The sequence below is a fragment of the Tauraco erythrolophus genome, chromosome 23 (genome assembly GCF_009769465.1).
Source record: "Tauraco erythrolophus isolate bTauEry1 chromosome 23, bTauEry1.pri, whole genome shotgun sequence".
Taxonomy (NCBI): domain Eukaryota; kingdom Metazoa; phylum Chordata; class Aves; order Musophagiformes; family Musophagidae; genus Tauraco; species Tauraco erythrolophus.
This window is the reverse complement of record NC_141487.1, coordinates 3,593,920-3,612,350: the sequence shown is the minus strand read 5'-3', so window position 1 is coordinate 3,612,350 and position 18,431 is coordinate 3,593,920. Positions and strand designations below refer to the sequence as shown.

Here is an 18,431-nt window from a genome sequence, read left to right as displayed (position 1 = left end):
TCAGCCAGATGTGCCACAGCTGTGATACCCCACTCAGGTTGGTTTTTTTGCTTTGTTTTTGTGTTTTTAAATCCTTGGGTGCCGACGTGCCGGGGTGCGTTTTGGCGGCAGCTCTGCAGGACTAACCACAACTCGCCCACTGCAGGTACCTCCCTCAGCGGCGGCGTCTCTCAGGCGGCGCACGCGGCCGATGGACGGGGCGGGCGGGCTTCGCGCCTCGGCACTGCCGCCAGCACGGGCTGCCTTCGCCCGCGCTCTGCTGAGGGTGGCCATGGGGCCTGGTGGTGCCGCCCAGAGCTGCCGGCACAGGAGCTGGGACGTGGTGGGTTCATGGCGACGAGGAGCAAACGTGCCCCTTCGCCTCCCCCGGGCGAGCCGCCGCGTCTGGGCCGCCTTTGGGACGGAGCTTTAATTAGCTGGGGGCGAGAGCGGCTTTGCCGCGGCCATCTGCAGCCCCGCTGGCAGGCGGCGGTGCTAATCGCGGGGATAAGCCGCTTACAGCGGCCCAGCGGGACGCGCTCGCTGCCGAGGTTTGGGCATTACGGAGGGACGAAGCTGCGGGTTCGCCCCGGCGCTCGGAGGCGTCTGTCCCGTGCCCGCGGTTCCGGCGAGGCCAGCGGCGTGTCTGGAGGCGGCTGTCGGAGTGGGTGAGTGCCTACGAGGAGAGGTGCGTCCGCCGCCGCGGAGAGCGCCGGGAGCCGTTGGGGATGCCGAGCCGGGGCCTGGGGCGTGTGCCACGGCTGTGCCAGCGGAGACCGCCTGGGACTGGTGCAGTGCGTGGTGGGTCTCCCACTCCCACCACCACGTCCTGGGACGCCGGCGGGCTCCTGGCTGGCAGCACGCGACGGGCGCTGCTGTGCAGCTGTTTTCAGCTGCCGGAGCAGTAGCTGCCCTCTCGCTGGTTATGGAAGAGCACTCGCGTGTGCCTGTTGATTTCAAAGTGACGAGAGGCTCACGCTATGGCAGCGGTGGTTCGGTCTGTAAGAAGGGAAAAGCCTTGTTTCTAAGGCATGTGAAGTGCGATCTTGGGCCGATCGCTGGTCCCATCTTGCAACGTGAAATGGATCAGCCTTGGTCTGCAGGGATGGGAAAATTAGCATTGTTGGGTGCTTATGTGTTTATTACGGGTCTGTCGTTGTCATCATAATGCTTGACATACTTTTCGTGAACTGTGCTATTCCCTTCCTTTTGCTTATAGTGAGAGAAGTACAGTGATGAGCTTAATTTTTGTTCACTTAATTGGATTTGTTTCAGGTTTTAATGCATTCATGTGTTGCTGCAAAGTGTATATAGTAAGCGTGCATTAAATGTTTTAACATCAAAGCTCATACGAAATCCATTGGTCATGGGCTTTGCAGTTTGCAAAATCTGTGGCTTGCCTTGAGTATCTGTTTTGGCCTTAAAAGAAGTTTTCAAAAAGCACTTTGTAAAACCTTGTTGCCTTTTGAGTAAGATTAACTACTGCTTAAAAGTGGTTACATCAAAGTCCTGAAGGGCAATTTTGGGAAGGCATACAAACGCGATTTTTAAGGGCGCTGTCTCTTCCTGATCGCAATGAGACTGAAATTAGGAATGAGTGAGGTGAAGAACACCACCTAAAATAACCATGGCAATGTGCTGAGAACCTGGTACCTGGCAGAAAGAATTGAAATGGAGAACTAAAAAAATCGCATGAATTGTCAAGAAAATAGATTATGTCTAGGTTCTTGACCATAAAAGTAGTCCAGTGCTGAGTTCCAGATGTTCATGGAGCAAAACAGTAGTGCTAAACGTGATGGTTTTATGTCCTTCACAATTCAAATCCTTTATAACACCCTTTTGTGATACATTGCTAGTTGGCTGGGTATTCCTGGAATGCAAGGAGTGCTTCTATGGAACACCAGTCCGCTGCATTTTATGGTTACACTTCATGCAGGGATAGGCACCCTAAAGAAGGCAGCCATGCTTTGTCTGTTTACTCTGTAGCTGCCAAGTTCTACTTGTCTGGAAAAAATAGCGGGATCTTTCCGTTGGTGGTGTATGAAAGGCAGTAACAGCAGTTCCCAAGGATAATTGCAACACTGCGTGACTATCTCCTGTTGAGTAATTGAGTTTACTCCCCAGTTTGTGGTGATTACTGAAGAAGTTTGCATGTGAGAAGGACAAGTGGAGTGTTTGCAAACAGGGATGACTGAAGCTCAGATGCTTTCTTAGAGGTAAACATAGTTTGGAAACTGTGCAGTTTAACAAGAGGCTCTCTGGTGTTCGAGTGTGTTTGAAAAAGACAATGGGCATTGATTTCATTGGCCATGCTGGCTCTTTTCAGATTGACTAGAGTTTTTTTAAGATGATATAGGGGTGTGTGTCTTTTCACAATACCATTTTCATTTTTTAAAAGGGAGGTGGGTAGAAGGACAGAGTGATTGACAACTTGCTTTTAAAATTTGAGGGAATGAAAGTACAGTCCCCTCACATTGCACTTCCCTGTTAGCAGTAACTGATGGATCTGTGCTCAGCATGAGTGTTATATGTAAAGCCATCTGACCTAATGACTAGACTGCAAATTAGGTCTCCCATCTGTGCTGTAACTCTTCCAAATTAGGAGACAATGTAGATTCTTTGGATGTGTAAAGATGGTTCCATCCTTTAGTGTGGACAAGAAGAAATTGGCCTGCAGAGCCTTGAACCTTCGCAGGGCTGTAGCACGACGTGAACAAATTTTTATTTGTTAAGCAGTTAAACAGTACCTTAAGTCAAGACACTACTTTTTCTACCAGTCCTGGAGAAAATACAAGTGTGGAGGAGATGTGAGCTGGATTTCCAATCAATGAAGAGAGGTAAGTGCTGTACTCTAGCTGGAGCCATGTTGTTCTGACTTCTGTGAAAATATTTTCTTTTAGACCTGTTCTTGTTTGGTGTCACGTAGATCTGGTTAGATGTAAAGCATTCTGGAAAAGCAGCTACAGACTACCTTGTCTTGGCAGGAGGATAATTCAGCCTTGCTAGCAACAAGTTATTTTTGAGGCTGCAGGTGCATGCATAATGCTGGAAGTCCTTGTTTTCCAGGTTTTCTGTTGAGAACTGAGTCTGTCGCCTTCAGTCATTCCTGCTCTCCCAGACATGATTGTCTGCTGAGAAATGGGTAGAGAGTAGCGTCCGTAATACTTTCAGGACTGAGGCTGGTGGATTGGAGAAAGAAATTTGTAAGGAAAGTACTCAAACCCTTTAGCAAACTGGGAAAGATATGATGAGAAATACACATGCTCCTTTGTTTATATTTCTTCTTATTTTTCTTCAGAGAAAAGAAACATTCAGAAGAACGTGAATGTCGATCTGTATTTGGGCACTAGAAGTCACGTAGACATTTCTCATCGCTGCAACTCCCAGCCAGCCAGCAGCACGAGGCCGGCTGTGTACCTCACCTCTGTCAGCTGGGAAGAGAGATCCCAGTCTGAGACAGACTAATCTCTCCAGCCCTTCTCAGCCTTTCCAGGACAACACCAGTCAGTTCTCCAGTTCCTGCTTCCTGCAGCAGAATAATCTCTGCTCTAGGCTGCAGCAGCACAGCTCTAAGTGTGTGGTAGCCCATCTTGCTTTGTCAGTGCTCCCTGCTGTGAATCTCCCTTAGAAATACTCACGCCTTGAGGCTTGTAGTTTAGAAGGGAGGAGTCAGAGTATTGACTTTCCTCCACACCGCCATCAGAAAGCACAGGTGACTGGTAGCTGCTCCATACACACTGCTCGCCATCGCTGTTTAGAAAGTAGGAACGAGAATAGTGACTATCCAGTGGAAAAACAACAGCATCAGCCTCCTGCTGCTTCTTGTATGGATCCTGTGAACCCTTCACTGGTCAACGCACGTTTTTCATCTTGTACTGTAGATTCCCACCTTAGGCACGAATTAGCGGTGTGTCCCTCTTCAAGGAGCTCAAGTGCAAGTGTGAATGCTTGTTGTAGTTCAGCCTTGACCTTGGAGGATCTCGATCCATCTAGTTTGGAGTCCCTTCAGTCTCTCTTGCAATCCTCACAGATTTCTGCTAGCTTGTACTGTTCAATCCAGAGGCTTAAGCAAGAAACTGCTTTGATGGGGATATGGGGCTCCCTCCCTCTGGAGCCCAAGTCTTCTCCGGTCAGTGGCAATTTATGCTTTGCTCCTTATGATTCAGCTCCTAGTATCCTGGGCACAGGAGAACAGCTAGCTGGAGTAAAGACCAGTGCTGCTCAGGCAAGATTGAAATGGGGTGTTCCATTTGCTAAAGACTGGAGCCTCGGTGCAGTGACAAGAGACTTCAGTCATGCAGAACTTCTCTCTGTCTCTCACAGATATGGATACACTGACTTGAACTCGCGGAGAACCAAAATTTCAGGTGATATCCAGCCAGAAACCCTCTCTTCTGGGGTGGGCTCTGTCAGGCTAGTGGATACAGATTCCTCCTACAATTGCTCCCCTTGTTTCAGATGCCAGTCCCAAACAAAGCCAGCTCTGGAAACTGGTAGTCTTTATGTCCATACAAAAAGTCATTCCTCTGAAAAGGTTCTTAAAGGAGAAGAGACATCTGATGGAGCATCCCCATGTGCTGTATCTCGGAAGAAAGACCTTCCAGCCAGTCTGTATCCAGAGCGTCTGCAGGTGTCTCTAGAGGCAGATTTGGAGGGGGTTCAGATGAATGTTGGTGTAGCCATGTATGGCACTTCAAGGGAAGTGTGTGTGAGAGTCACTTCTCCTCCTGGAGATAAAGAGTTTAGAGCAGTCCAGCAGCTTAGTATTAAGTCTGTAGAAGTCAACAACTCCAAACCTCGTGTTAAGTCTAGCAAAAAGTCAGAAGAGGCAGGTGACTCTAGATCACGAGCAGCCAGAAGAGTGGCTGTGGTGAGCAACAGCCAGTCCAGCCCTTTCAGTATTCAGGTTGAAGAAGGCTTTGATGAATATTCTGACATAGATTGTATGAATGTGAGCAGAGAAGGAAGGAGAAACAAATACTCCCACCAAAGCAGCTGGAGGAAACGGGACGTTGACACCACTCTCAACCAGTCTGAAGAACCTTCTGTGGAGAGGAGTGCCAAAGAGCCATGCTGCTGTGAAGAAGGAAGCCAGACGCAGGAAACTCTGTCCAGAGAGGTGAGAGTGTGCTCACTGTGTGGCATCCCTGTTCACAGATAGTACTTGTGCTTGTTTCCACTTCTTGCTAGAGGTGCAGAGTTGAGGTCCAACCGTGATGGGAATGCTTGTCCCGTATTTTTTTCTGACACCAAATGGCCGTGTTCTCTTCTCTTATGGTCCTGCTCCATCCCAACATAGGCATCTTTCTGTCTTGTATGCTTCTTCCTAAAGACCAGCTTATTAACTTGGTTGTTCTTGGGATTGTATACTCTCTGGATCTACACGCAGAGGGAAAGCATTAAACTGGTTTTTACTCTCTGCATAGTTGCAGGACCCTGAGATTTCAGTTTTGTTGTGCTTTTCCATATCTGAAGTATGTAAGACAGAGCAATGGTGGGGGCAATGTCAAAGGCATCTGAGATGATACACTGCCTTGAGGCAGCACTCTTCTGGTCTCCATGCAGAATGAGTTGCCATGCTGGGCACAGGCAAATTCTTCAACAGAGTAGTGTGAGTGAGGTACTGTCTTTTGTCTGTTTGCAGGTCTCAGAGAACAGCTTCTGGTCATTGAAGGCAAGTGAGCAAAGGTAAAAAGATCATGTTTATGTGTGAGTGTGCGGGTAGTTAACAGGGGAGGAAAACTGCTAGAAAGTGGCTAAGGAGCCACATCCTTGGAATGTCTGGTTTTAGGACTTAACCGACATGATTGGCTCAGTGGCTGCATCCATTTCTTTTCAAAAGGTTGCCATCTAGAATGGAGCATGCTCTAAAAAGGATTTCTGTATCTTTTAAATTCTAGCTTCTAAATTCAACCTTGGTTGTTGCTAGCAATGAAAAAGCATTGGTACCACATACACTACTTTTCAGCGCAGCAGATTCCAGCATGCTCACTGCATAGTTGGCAAAAATCAAAAACTGGGCTTATCCATGAAATGGGATTCAAATATGAGACCTGTGGATAAGATGTGTGTGAGTTTGCCACCAATTTAGCAACTGATACCTTAGTTTGGTGTGAGGCTGCAGATTTTTCACTCTCTAGAGTGAGTGATTTGAAATGCCTCATTTCAGCTGGATGGCTGAACTCTGATTGCCACCTCCTGGCTGTGTTTAACTTTTCTTTCTGTTAACTGGAGCTCACTTGTTTTTTCTCTCTTTAAGTTTCCAGCACTTGTGTGACAGACGAGTGCTGACTAGGTGTTTCCAAGCATGGAGGGGACAGATCCTTTGGAAAAGGACTGCAGCCAGGCAGCTTTACAGACAGCAACTGCTTCGGAAGGGCCTTGGTGCTTGGCAGTGGGCTGTGCACCAGAGGAGGATGCAGCTGGAGGTAGCCCAGCAGAGACATGCCTCAGCTCTGCTAGCTGTCAGCTTCCGCAGGGTGAGGATGAGCTGCGGACAGTAGAAGTAATGGCATGAGTTTTCTATTGTGCAGTCAGAGAAGGTGGAAATTCTATTTGGATAGGGAGGAGGAAGGGGTACCCTGTCTGAAATTCAGTGATGTGGACCCTGATACTGATACTCTGCCTGTAGTTTGTTCTAATCATGTGGTTTCTCCTTCAGTGGAAGAAAGCTGTGGCAAAATGGAGCAAGAAGCAAGCTCCGCAGCCTGAGCCATATTCTTATACCCGAAGTTCATCAGTGGGGTTTTTTGGAGTAGGAAGATTAGCAGCTATGACAACCTCAGCTCAGCATAAGCTTACAGAAGGATACTCGAAGGAAGCTGAGCAGGCTTGTAGGTAAGCTGAGAACATTCTCCTTCTGTTATCTTGGACAAGTGGAGGCTTACAAAGGGAGAAATTTTTCTCAAATAATGGGAAACTTGTTTCCGGGTCCTTGGATGTATTGCTGCAGATAAGCACTGCAAGAATTAGTAACTTGGTTTCAAGAACTAAACAATCTTATTTCAGAGCTTCTCTGCTTTAGTGTTTTCAGTCTGATTTGAGTGTCTGACAAATATTCCTGTACTATTTCTTGAGTTCAGCTATCACCTGCATATGTGATACAGGTGTAAATGAGATTGAGTGAGGCAATACTACAGTCTCTAGCAGGACAGTAGAGGTGTCAAAATAAAATCCTTTTGTTGTGCCTTCTGATTCTGAAGGCAGAAAAATAAGTCCAGACAAAAACAGAGCTACCTAGGGAGAAGGAAGGCTCTGGATTCTGTTCTGTGAGTGCCTCTTTGGACAAATGGATGTTAAAGCGTGCTTGTGACTCTTTCAGGGTGGAGGGAGAACTGTGGACACAGCTTCATCGTAAGCAGAGAGGAGACGAGTTCTGTTGGAAAGCTCAAGCAATCAGAGATATGAGACGGCTAGCTGGTAAGCACACGTTCCATAGCCTTGGGACAGCTTGGAGGTACTCACTGTTTCACCACGTTTCTTAGTTTGTTTCTAGCTGTTGCTTTGATCTGATCCTGCAAATAGCTGGGCCAATATCTGTGATGGTGGAGGGCGGCCCACTCACCGTGTCATACACCTTTTGCCTTATTCCTTGTGTTAATTCAGCTGCAGCAGATGCTGTTGCTCCAGCAATGTGAGCTGTCTCCTTTAAGTGTCCTTCCTCAGGCAGCTGGAGTTCAGCCAGGGGTTGTTTGCTGTGTGACACTAAGTTGTTTGAAGTTCTTCTAAGTTATTTTTTTTTCTTGTCAATCTCTTCCTGCCCTGCAACGTAGCAGCTTTCAGACTGTGGCGCCTGCAGAAGGAGCTGCTGAGCAAAGAGGAAGCCAGGCTTGTGGAAGCCCGTGCTCTGCTGGAAAAGAAGCAGCTACGAAATGTTTTCTGGTTGTGGCGTTCCCGATGCTTGGAAATGGAACAGATTTTAGCACTGACAACTCAGATCCAGAGAAACTTGGTCTTCCGGTAAGTCGGTGAGGTCTATTTTTCATGTGAAAAGTCTGTTAACTGTGAAAGTCCAAGGAATGACAGAACCAACCCAGACAGCGATGTGTTGTTCCATCTTAAAGCCATCTATTCTTTTGTTTTAGATGTTAATAAAGATGAAAGTAGGGACAGAAACATGAAAAGGAATTATTGTGGCCAGAGATGTGATGACTTGCCTCCTGTGCACTGCCAAAAGTGCAAAGCCAAAGCCTTTTGGTCCTGACCTTTGATGTCCTGAATGACCAAACCCAAGAGCACCCACTGTGCTGCTGTGCTGTAAGCAGGACAGTAGCTTTTTAAAGAAATAAACTAATAAAAGCTCAAAAGGTGACAGCTTCTGTCTGTCTTTCCTGAACTAAACCCAGTCTCAGGAGGAAACACAAGCTTGTGCACTCTTCATGTAGGTTTCCATGTGGTTTTATTTTTCTTTGGTCTTCTCAGATGCTTCAGTGCTTGGAAGGAGACTGTTGAGCAGAAGGCACTTTACAGGTGCAATCTGGCCCATCTCAAAACAGTATCACTGAGGAAGTACTTCCAGCTGTGGGTTCAGATGCTGCAGGTCAGAGAAGGTGATAAGCAGGCAGTGGTGAACTTCTTCCTTCTACGATGGAGGCAGCATTATGGTGAGCAGCTTGGGGCCCGTGCAGAATCTAAGATTTGGAGATGCTTAGGCTCCTTCCTCCTCTCCTTGTATGGTGAAAACCAGCTGAAACTAGTGTGATAACAGAGAGGCTCAGATGATACAGGATATTAACAAACCAGAGTGGGCAGAGGGCTAGTTGTTCTGGACGTGTCAGTGAAGCTACAGGAAGATTTGTTGCTCTGCTTCTTAAACGTAGCAGAAAGTCTTAAACCTTGCTGAGAAGAAGCAGTTTGAGGGCTGGGTTGAGTTTCTTAGGAATGCCTTCTGACAAATGTTTTCTCTTGTCACTCTATGTAACTGGTTAAGGACCAGTTATAAGCTCAGTAGCTGACAAGACTGGGACAAAGAGGCATGAAGATCAGTGGTTGTGGACTGCAGAGAGACGGTTTCCTGAGCAAACAGGCCACTCTCTTGATGACTTCTACCAAAAGGTGAAGCTCCAGAGAGTATATCTGCTGTGGAAAGCAAGGCTGTGTGAGCATCACAGAGCTAAGTGAGTGAAGAAGAGTCAGTTCCTGGAGTTCTGCCCTTTTTAGTAGTGTCCACTTGACTTTCTGGTCCTTTTGGAAGAACCCTTTTACCATCTATCATCCGTCATGTCTGTACTAGTGTCCCCCTCTGGTATCCCTTTTCAGTCACTTTACCATCTCAATATCTTCTGTCTCAGTTCTTTCTCTCAGGCTGTAGAGCAGTGTAGACTCAGAAAAGCTCTGAAATTCTGGCACCAAAAGTGTCTCATGCTGAAGGCAATTGAGAAAAGTCCTAAGCACTTGCACGGGACTGCCTATGAAGAACCTCTTGCCATGCCGTTTCCCGAGGACCTCTCAACATCTTCTGGTTTTGACAGCAGTGTTCCAGCTACTCTGGCCTCTCAAAGCTCATTGGAAAAGGTGAGGAGGTCTTGATACATCCAGACTGCTCTGAGGTATTAAATTGCTGGGATTTTTCAGGGGGAAATTTCTGCTTTGACATGATGTTGTCATTAGCAAAAGAGGAGTAAATGGCATAGTCGGAACTGTTAACGAAGTGATTCCCTTGCAAGGACACTCACCTCACAGGATTTTCTTCCCTCCATGCCTACAGGAATACAGTTTTAGTGACAGCAGCCAGAAGAGCTTCTCCTCTGTTGTGACTGCTGAGGATGTCGCGCACGCGCCATGTTACAGCTCCTTCCTGCAACTACACCAATGTGCAGAGCTGCCAACTGGTGTGGATGGGGAGCTGTGCTTGCAGGACTCCTTTCCTCCACGGAGTACTGGATCTGGGTGAGTTACACACTGGTTCCTTGGGATGCTGGTAGTAGTGGCCCCTTGTTCGATCTGGCTGAATTCCTTCCTTCCGGATAGTCCCTCCTGTCACCTCACACCATCCTTCTGGGTACTTTATCCTCTTCTTTCTTTCCCTTTTCCCCTGACACTTTTTGTCTTGCAGAAGAAATTGGTTTGTGGGAGATGAATTCCAGTCTTTGGCACTACAGAGACTGGACTATAATGTCCAGCCTCTCACCAGTTACTCTACATGGGAAGAGGTAAGGCTGAAAAGTGGTGCAATCCATGTAAACGTACAAGTGTTTTCTGCATAGCCCAATTTAGCAAAAAGCCTTTGGCTTTCAATGTCAGCATATGGAAGGTCTCACTGCTGTTCACTCTTTGTCCTTCTCTCAGACAGAAGGTTTGGGAGATTGAGGCATTTCTCAGGGTAACTATTCCCTACTGTTTGCCAGCTGAGCTGGAAATTGGCCATGTGTCAAGGATTTAAAAGCGATGTGTTAGACACTCATGTCTGGGGGTTCACGTGGTGTGTGTCGGTTAGCAACGGGGAATTAGGCAATCCTAGAAGTGACAGCGGCCAGGAGAAAGGGCTGAGCTGCACGGAGTGACTGTGTTACAGCAGCATTTCAAGGCCCTTTTTTGCTTTTCCGGATCACAGGACTGCAGTTCTGACAAGGAGGTGAAGAGTTTCTGGCACCAAGTGGAGAAACGCTGCCTGCAGAGGTGCTTCATTGTCTGGTCAGCTCGGACTCAGCAACTTGTAAAGGCCCAGCAGTACTGCAGGCTCGTTCAGCTTTCTCGGTACATGCTGTGCTTTCCAGAAGTTTGCTAAAGCTGTCTGTTTTGAAGCTCTACACTTGCTTTTTTTAAAAAAATATTTCTTTAGCTATCTTTTTCCGTCTTCAGTGGGAGTTTTGCAGCCCATTATTTTGGTTTGTCTTTTTTTTCCTGCTTCAAAATTATATCTGAACACAATAATTTCTGGTTTGATGAGATGCCTCACGAATTAGAGCAAGCCCAGCACTGCTGATAGTAAGTCCTGATAACTTCTTATTCATTGAACTGGCCTTGCTCTCTACTCAGTCAGAAGTTAAAGAGAACAACAGGCTTAGCGCAGCCAGAACAGAAGACCTTACTCATAACAACTTGCCTTGTTCATCATTTCCCCTGATATTTAATGGGGTGTGCTTCCTAAACTCCCCCATGTGTATGTGTATTGTTAAAGTTTCAGTCTGTGTGAGTTGTTCCTACTGTTGGTCCAATGACCTTTGTGTTTCTCAGAGCCTTTCTCAGCTGGCACCACTGGGTTGTGGAATATGAGAACCAAAAAGCAGCAGCAACTCTAAAACATCAAGTTAACTGCTGCCAGGTGGCTTTCAGCCTGTGGAAAAGGAGACTGTCCCAGAAAGCAAAAGCTGACCAGAGATTTAGGTGTCACGTTCACCAGATGACTGCTGAGGCTCTGTGGCGTTGGCATTCCTGCTGGCAAAGTGAGTTACACCATCCTACTGCAGTGTGTGTGTGTGTGTGTGTGTTTGTGTAAAAAAAAAAAATCATTTGGCTCAGCAAGCTCTTGTGTTCTCTCACAGGGAAGCGTGCTGTCAGAGAGCTGCAGCAGCGATGGGCTCAGCACAGCTGCCAGGAGAAGAAGAGGTTGGTCTTGCAGACATGGTATTGCCAAACAAGGAAACAGAAATATGCTGCTTTATTCTGGGAACGTCTTCTCCTGCACAGGTTTGTTTCCTGCCCTCAAAGCGTTTCCAAGGGAAGCTTTGAGTGAAGAGCAATTTATTTATTATGAAGTTGGGGCTGTTCAGCCTGGAGAAGAGGAGGCTCCGGGGTGACCTTATAGCGGTCTTCCAATACCTCAAGGGGGCCTACAGGAAAGATGGGGAGAGGCTATTCAGGAGGGCCAGTTGTGATAGGACAAGGGGTAATGGTTTTAAAATAGAGGGAGGTAGATTCAGGTTGGATATTAGGAAAAAATTTTTTACCATGAGAGTTGTAGAACACTGGAACAGGTTGCCCAGAGAGGTGGTGGATGCTCCATCCCTGGAGACGTTCAAGGCCCGGTTGGATGAGGCCCTGAGCAACCTGATCTAGTTGGAGATATCCCTGTTCCTTGCAGGGGGGTTGGACTAGATGACCTTTGAAGGTCCCTTCCAGCCCTAACCATTCTATGATTCTATGATTCTATGTGGCAGAGAATCCAGTGTATTCAGACCAGAGTTTGGGTTTGAAAGTACAGCTGACTTGTGTGTAAATGGATCTTCTGTAGGAATGCTTCCCTGGAGCTGCTCCTACATTAAGGGGTCTGTTACCCATAGCCTCACACTCCCCACCTTGTTCTTCTCATTCAAAACTTTTTTTTCTTTCCAGAACTTCTGTTCAGTCTTAGTTATGCAGTGTGGTATTTGTAAATTAAGCAAGAGAGTTGCAAACAAATTTATGTAGTTTTAAAAGGTGAAAGCCTCTTTTTCACTAGAATTATTCAGTATTTGCCAAAAAGAATACTGGCCATAGGTCTTACTGAGATCTGATGTTTACAAACTTTCATCTTTTATGTTTTGGACACAGTGTGTTGATTTTAATTTAAACTAATGTGAAAACTTGAGTTCAATATATTCCTGCAGAAGAGCAATATTCAGTAAAGCCTGTGGAGGGAGAACTATGATATTCAGTTCATCTCAGTGTTAGTTACAATATAGGTGAAGCTGTAGTATGTTTTGGAGTCTTACGTATGGTGCAGATCCTGAAAATACAAGAATTTAATCTGAAGAGCAAGGTGTCTCCTGCCAATCATTAACAACTTCTTTTCTCTCTTAGCTGTTGTTCAGTCGCTTTCTCATGGAAATCTCTTTTGTTTGTCGTTGATGTTGTGTGAGGCCACTGCCTGCCTGAACCACAGCAAAGTGTCCAGCTGCAGTGAACCTGGAATTGTTCAGGTGGTTCTCTTTGAGAGAACTCAGGAGGATAAAAATGATTAAGATTATTTATGCCAAGGATTCATTTAAGGCCCAAGAAGTGCAGGTTTGGCCCTAGCAGATTTCCTTTTGAATTGCACATTCAGGCTGAGAGGAGGCAAAGATCTGCAGAGGAAAAAGCAACTAAAAACCCAGTAAGACCTTAGTGGCTGTGATGCTTAGGCTCTGCACTCACCCTACCCAATTGTGTTTTCTTCTGCAAATCAATCTGTGTGGTGGCACCCTAGTGGGAAGTGTGTTTGAGAGAAGTCCTTAATGTTGCTCCTTCCTGTAGAGTGTGTCTTCACCATTAATCTTCCTTCGGAGTTCTCCTTTGATGAGAGAGCACTTCTAATTTCTCACCCAGGTATGGTACAGGCTGAGCCCTGTCTCTTCTGAGGGGGGCATTTTTCATGCTAGGATAACCTGCAATAGATTCTCTTGATCTTCAGAGAAGCCTGCTAGGCAGAGGATATTTACACCTCTGGCCTATGGTGCAGTGGAGTGATTTGCATAATGAAAGTCCAAGTGGAACAAGGAACCAAAAGGACAAGTCAGGAGTTAAAAACAGATTGGCTTCTGGGGTGGCAGAGGAAGCCTGGCCCCCTGTGCATCAGCCTGCAAGATACAGAGAGATTATTGTGGGTGCAAATTTACAGTGCTGTTAATAGTGACTCTTGAAAACATTGATTTTTTGGGGATAAAGCTGTCTCCATAAAGATGCTGTATTATTCTAGTTGTACATCACATATACTCAGGCCCTTAGTTTGTGACAGCCAAGGAAACAGTTAAAATCATCTGAAGTTTGACGACAAGGTGCTGTCTTAAATCCAGCTTGGTTCTGCAGCAATCATACTTAAGGAGTCTGCTAGGTTCCACGCTGAAAGAGATTTTAGTAGTTTTATTCTCATCCCATAAGGAATAGCCTTCCTCAGGCATCATTCTGAAGGTCAGTTGCTGGCACAGAGAAAGATCAAAGGCTGACTAATTAAATTCCTTTCTTTTTTTTATGAGGGATCCACTAGGAAAAGCATTTGTTTTGTACAGGAAGAGCATTTGTCTTTCCTTTGCAAAGGAAAAACATAGTGTAACACTGCATTCAGTTTGCAGAGGCCTTTGACAAGGAGGAAATGCTAAAATGGCCAGAAGGAAGCAGACATAGTCCTGGGCTTTAAGGAGTTGAGAGGTAACAGTGCTGGGAATCTGAAGAAAAATGAGGGCAAGTTTTTCATAGAAAGAAACCGTAGCGAGGAGTCTGAACTTACACCTCCCAAGGACAAGGTGCTGGAAAAATAAGTAACACAGGGAAAGATACATAAATGTTGATTGCAGAAGGAATAATAGGAACAGCCTTTTTTCTTGTTGAGTGCTCTTTTGCTTGCTTTGACCACTTACGTGTGACACTGCAGGGTGGGGGGAGAAGGTGGAATTTGGTCTCTAGCCTGTTCGGTGCTGACATGGAAATGTGACTGGTGCTGACATGGAAAAAGCATCTGCCCTTTTTCTGTGCTTGTATTTTTTTTCAGGTGCCTGGTGACCTGGGCTCAGGTCACTGCTCATAGACTGAGGCAGCACGAAGCCCTCTCTTATTTTAAAAGGGTCAGAGAGCACCGTCTCCTGGTTGTGAGCTTTACGGAGTGGAGGATGAAATTCTTGCGAGCTGAACAGCGAGTGCCAGGGGAGAGAAGCCATAATAAGGCGCAGGGACCCTCTCAGGGTAAAGCCCATCACCGCTGGCGATTGGCCTCGAGAGGACGGCAAGCCCTGCGCCTAGGATCTGTGGCTACTGTAAAACAGGTGAGAAAAGATGAAGGTCCCTATGAGACAGTTATTCTTAACTGCCTGTCATGAAGACCTCAGTTGAGTCACTAGGCACTGCGATACAGCGACAAGGCTTGTATAAAAAAAATGGTTTGACTCATGGTGACTGCTTAGTCCTTGCCTTGAAATTCCTTACAGACTGTGCATGCGACGTCGTCACCATAATCTGCCACTGACTGCAGCAACCATCTGGAGCACAGCAGTAAGGAATGGGGACATTTTGACCAGAGAGACAAGAGCACTCCTTCCTCTCTGCTCAAAGATGAGATGGGATAATCACTGTCCCTGCAGAGCGGAGCAAGCTGTCAGAGTTGCAGCTTTTTTCAAAAGGCTCACAGCTAGCAGACCACAAAGAGGTCGATTGATTTGGAAGGGCTGAGTCAGTCCTGCTGGGATCTCATCTGTGCAGTTTCCAGCCTGGGGTGTAGTGCATTAAACTGCCTGCAGGGATACGAACAGAAATGTGTTTTTAAGGGCAGTTTGTGTGTGTGCTGCCTGTGCGCGTTGCGTTTAGCCTCGGCTGCAGCTGTGCTGTTTCTGTTTGCAGGCCTGCAACTACTGGACAAAAGCAGCTGCCTTTTCCCAGTGCTCACGGCAGTGCAGTACCCTGATAGGTGCTAGGAAGAGCAGGAAGATGTCTCTGTCTTGGTCCATGAGTAAGAAAGATGCCCTCTTCTCTCTTCTTTTCCTGGGGCCATGTGGGGAGAGTGAGTGAGGAGGGAAGGGCAGTAGCGTTTGCCAGCCAGATGGCTGGGATGGCTCTGTGGAGTAGGTGCTCATGGCAGTCGAACTCTGACTGTGGGTTGCTTCTGTGTTCAGGAGTCAAAGAACTAAGGGCTCATGGCAGCTCTGAACTCTCCCCCTTTAGCTCTGAGGTTAGCTCCTGTGTGTTTCCTCTTTTCTTTCCTAGAAAGCAGAAGAGACAGAGAAAAGGATTCAGCACCAGCTGCCCTTCTTGGGCTTTTTCCCAGTGCTTTTCACCACTGGCTCATGATCTACAGAAACCAAAAGAGGGCTGAAAGGCTGCTGCTCTCTCACCTGGTCGAGAGACCTGGTGTGGTAGAACCCTCTCCTGCACATGCAAGAATTCAGAAGAACAACGCAGAGGTGGACTTGGAGGAGTGGGATGAGAAGTGGCTTGGGTAAGTGGAGTTGGAGGGCTCTGGGCTTCCTCTTGTTGCTGCCATCAGGGAAGGACTCCCTTACAGGGCTGTTGGGCCAATAAAGCATATTTTTCCCTCTTGCCTATAGGAGGAAGTATCTGAGGTGGTGGCATCACACGGCAATACTTTGCCGGTGCAAACGTGACAGGAGGCTGTGCTGTCTGGCAAGGGCATGGCATCAGTGGAAAGAAGCCAGCAGAGTGGTGATACTGGCTCAGGTGTTGGTGAGTGTCTGGTACTGCCAACAGGGTGGTAGTGATCAGTGTTACTGGGCAAGCCTTCTCTGTGGGCAGCCTCACATACATCCTGGGAGATGAGACCTAGGGATTTAACAAGTATCAGTGTGCACCAGAAATCCTGGCTTGCTGCTGTGGCTACATTTTCCATCTTTCTCTTTGAAATGCCAGCATGGCAGACTGGATTATCCACATATTTAGTGTGCTTTGCCCAATCTTACAGGTGGGAAGCTGAGACAGGGTGATTTGTATAGGTTATCTGTAGCTTGTGTAAAAAGTTCACAGCATGTATTGTAATCTGTGTCCTCATGGGTGTTCCTGACACCTTGCTCTGGTGTCCACAGCCTACCAAGGGCTGTCATTTGGCTTCGCCTTCTGCTCAGGCCCTAGCCATCTATGGAACAGACCCATGTTCTATCTGGCTTCCTGGGCATTAGCTGCGTGAGATGTGCTCTGACCTGCCCGTGGGGCAAGATGACACATGTAATAGCAAGCACATCCATAGTCACTGAGGAGCTGTGCTGGAGCACTGGGGCACTGTCCTTTCCTCAAGGTACTGTGACTTAATTAGCCACAATATTTCCAGGAAACAGTAGTTCAGCAGCAGCTTCGTTAGTCAGCTTTGTTTGTTACCAAAGTCATTCGAGAGGGACCTGGGAAAGCAACTGGAAGCCAGATGGGACTGGAGGGAAGTGAGGCAGTTTACCTGCCAGAGCCCAACTAATCTGTGTACTGCTGCTTTCCCTGGCAGGACCAGCAGCGGCTGATGGAAAAGGCCTGGAGGGTCTGGAGACGACGACATTTGCAAAGTCATGTGGTGCAGAATATTTTGGATGAGGAAGCCAGGAGCCTACTATTTCAGGTAAGCATTTAGGAATATTTTAATTCTGTGGACCTCAGTGGACCAAAATGCACCCCACAGGGACAATTGCTGTTCCCCGTATCTCTCTCCCTGCACAAAGCACTTGCCTAGGGAGAAGTTACATACATCAAGGCACGGGACTTGCCCATAACAAAGGGAAATAGCTTCCAGCTTTATATAGGTTCATCTTTGGGTGTTTTTCAAAGCTTTGTGCCAGCAGTTTCCCTGATGTGTGCCCCCTTCCTCACTGTTACCACAGATGTTAATCCAGTAATCGCCTGTCTCTCAAGAGCCCACTCGAGGAAGGAACAGGCTCCGCATCGGTGCAGGAGGACCGTGCTGACTGGCACCCGGGGTGGGCAAATCGCTGTAAATTTGAGTGAGCGTGCAAAGCCTTAGAGCTCAAATAGCCACTTTGCTCCTCTGCCTGCCTCCCAAAGATCCATGCAGGATTAGGTTCTCCTTTAACGAGATGAGAGCAAGTACTGAAATTAGAGGGCAGAAGGGGCATTGGTCTTCCTTTCCTCACATGGATTTGTACTCTGCACTTCACTTATTGGCTACAGGAACATAGGGGAGACAGGGAAGGGCTCCGAGTGAGTGGTGAGGCAGTTGGCATAGCCATTGCTAGAGGAAAAGCTTTGTTTACAGGTACGGTGAGAGCGGCTGCAATCCCTCAAGGGTAACCTGAGTATTTGATTTGTCCACTTTACTATTTAAGGCCTTTGGAAGGTGGCGACAGCTAACAGCATTCCAGCTCAAGGACAAAGGACGCTGCTGAATGGTGGGGGCCTGCCTGCAGCTGCTGCTCAGATCGGGACACGTGGAGGATACAGCTGGCTGTCACAACAAAGAGCTGGTCCTGCACAATCAAGAAAGTGAATGCTCTGCTCACGTGATAAAAGCAGTGCTGCAGATCAGAAGCAGGACAGGCAAAGGACAAAGAGGAAGAGATGGTACCTAGTGAAAGGTCCTCTTTAATGGACTGATATTCTACCTCCCTAGAGGCACAAGTAGAGAAGTTATTCCCTTTTGTTGAGAGGTTACATTCCTTTCTCCTCTGGACCCTGATTTTGCTGGAGTGATGATTAAAGGTCAGAAAACCACCTTATAGGCTCTCCCTTTACTCAGTGCTTTTTCCTGGTCAGGAGTTTAGTGTCACGCAGGGGAGTAAGCAAATACATCAGTCTTAAGGAGATGAGCAGGAGCCTGCCTGCACAGACACACTATCTTGTTGATTTCGAAGTATGGACTGTCCTCTGTAGGTGTGAACACAGCTCTTTATTTTTAGATTTGGCTTTTCCCCTGGGGGGGATTCCCACAAGGCTTCCACCTCCTCCCCCTGTCTAGGTCCATCAGCTCTTCATTAAGTCTTTCAGTGGGTGGCCACCCTCTTGACTGCTTCCTGCTGGTTCCTTTCTGTGCTGAATGGGCTAGGGACGAAGAAACCTGCTGGGAACAGCTGAGCACCAAAAGCTTTGCAGAGGCAAGACAGGCGTGTCTGACCCCCAAC

At 47.2% G+C, this 18,431-nt stretch overlaps 1 protein-coding gene across 2 annotated transcripts; it reads left to right on the top strand.

Moving 5' to 3' along the window:
- Positions 1-3,805: 3,805 nt before the first annotated feature.
- Positions 3,806-17,699, top strand: C23H1orf167 (chromosome 23 C1orf167 homolog). Of its 2 annotated transcripts, none has more exons than XM_086625730.1 (20): positions 3,806-5,098; positions 5,624-5,667; positions 6,239-6,458; positions 6,641-6,816; positions 7,301-7,398; positions 7,752-7,938; positions 8,401-8,582; positions 8,909-9,095; positions 9,270-9,492; positions 9,686-9,867; positions 10,034-10,130; positions 10,532-10,674; positions 11,155-11,363; positions 11,463-11,607; positions 14,363-14,633; positions 15,205-15,313; positions 15,568-15,799; positions 15,909-16,044; positions 16,808-16,918; positions 17,640-17,699. In XM_086625730.1, exons 1-20 carry the CDS (start codon positions 3,806-3,808, stop codon positions 17,697-17,699), a joined length of 4,305 nt encoding a protein of 1,434 aa, XP_086481856.1. The 2 variants fall into 2 exon arrangements, with proteins under 2 accessions (XP_086481856.1, XP_086481857.1); XM_086625731.1 differs by having other exon boundaries at positions 4,064-5,098; positions 10,034-10,157.
- The last annotated feature ends 732 nt before the right edge of the window (positions 17,700-18,431 follow it).

Bases quoted from the DNA above. Each gene is read 5' to 3' on its own strand.
- C23H1orf167 (XM_086625730.1), top strand. From the start codon at position 3,806: ATGGATCCTGTGAACCCTTCACTGGTCAACGCACGTTTTTCATCTTGT. The intron at 9,493-9,685 runs GTGAGGAGGTCT...CCATGCCTACAG, and splicing joins CTCAAAGCTCATTGGAAAAG to GAATACAGTTTTAGTGACAG. The intron at 15,314-15,567 runs GTAAGAAAGATG...TTTCTTTCCTAG, and splicing joins GTCTCTGTCTTGGTCCATGA to AAAGCAGAAGAGACAGAGAA.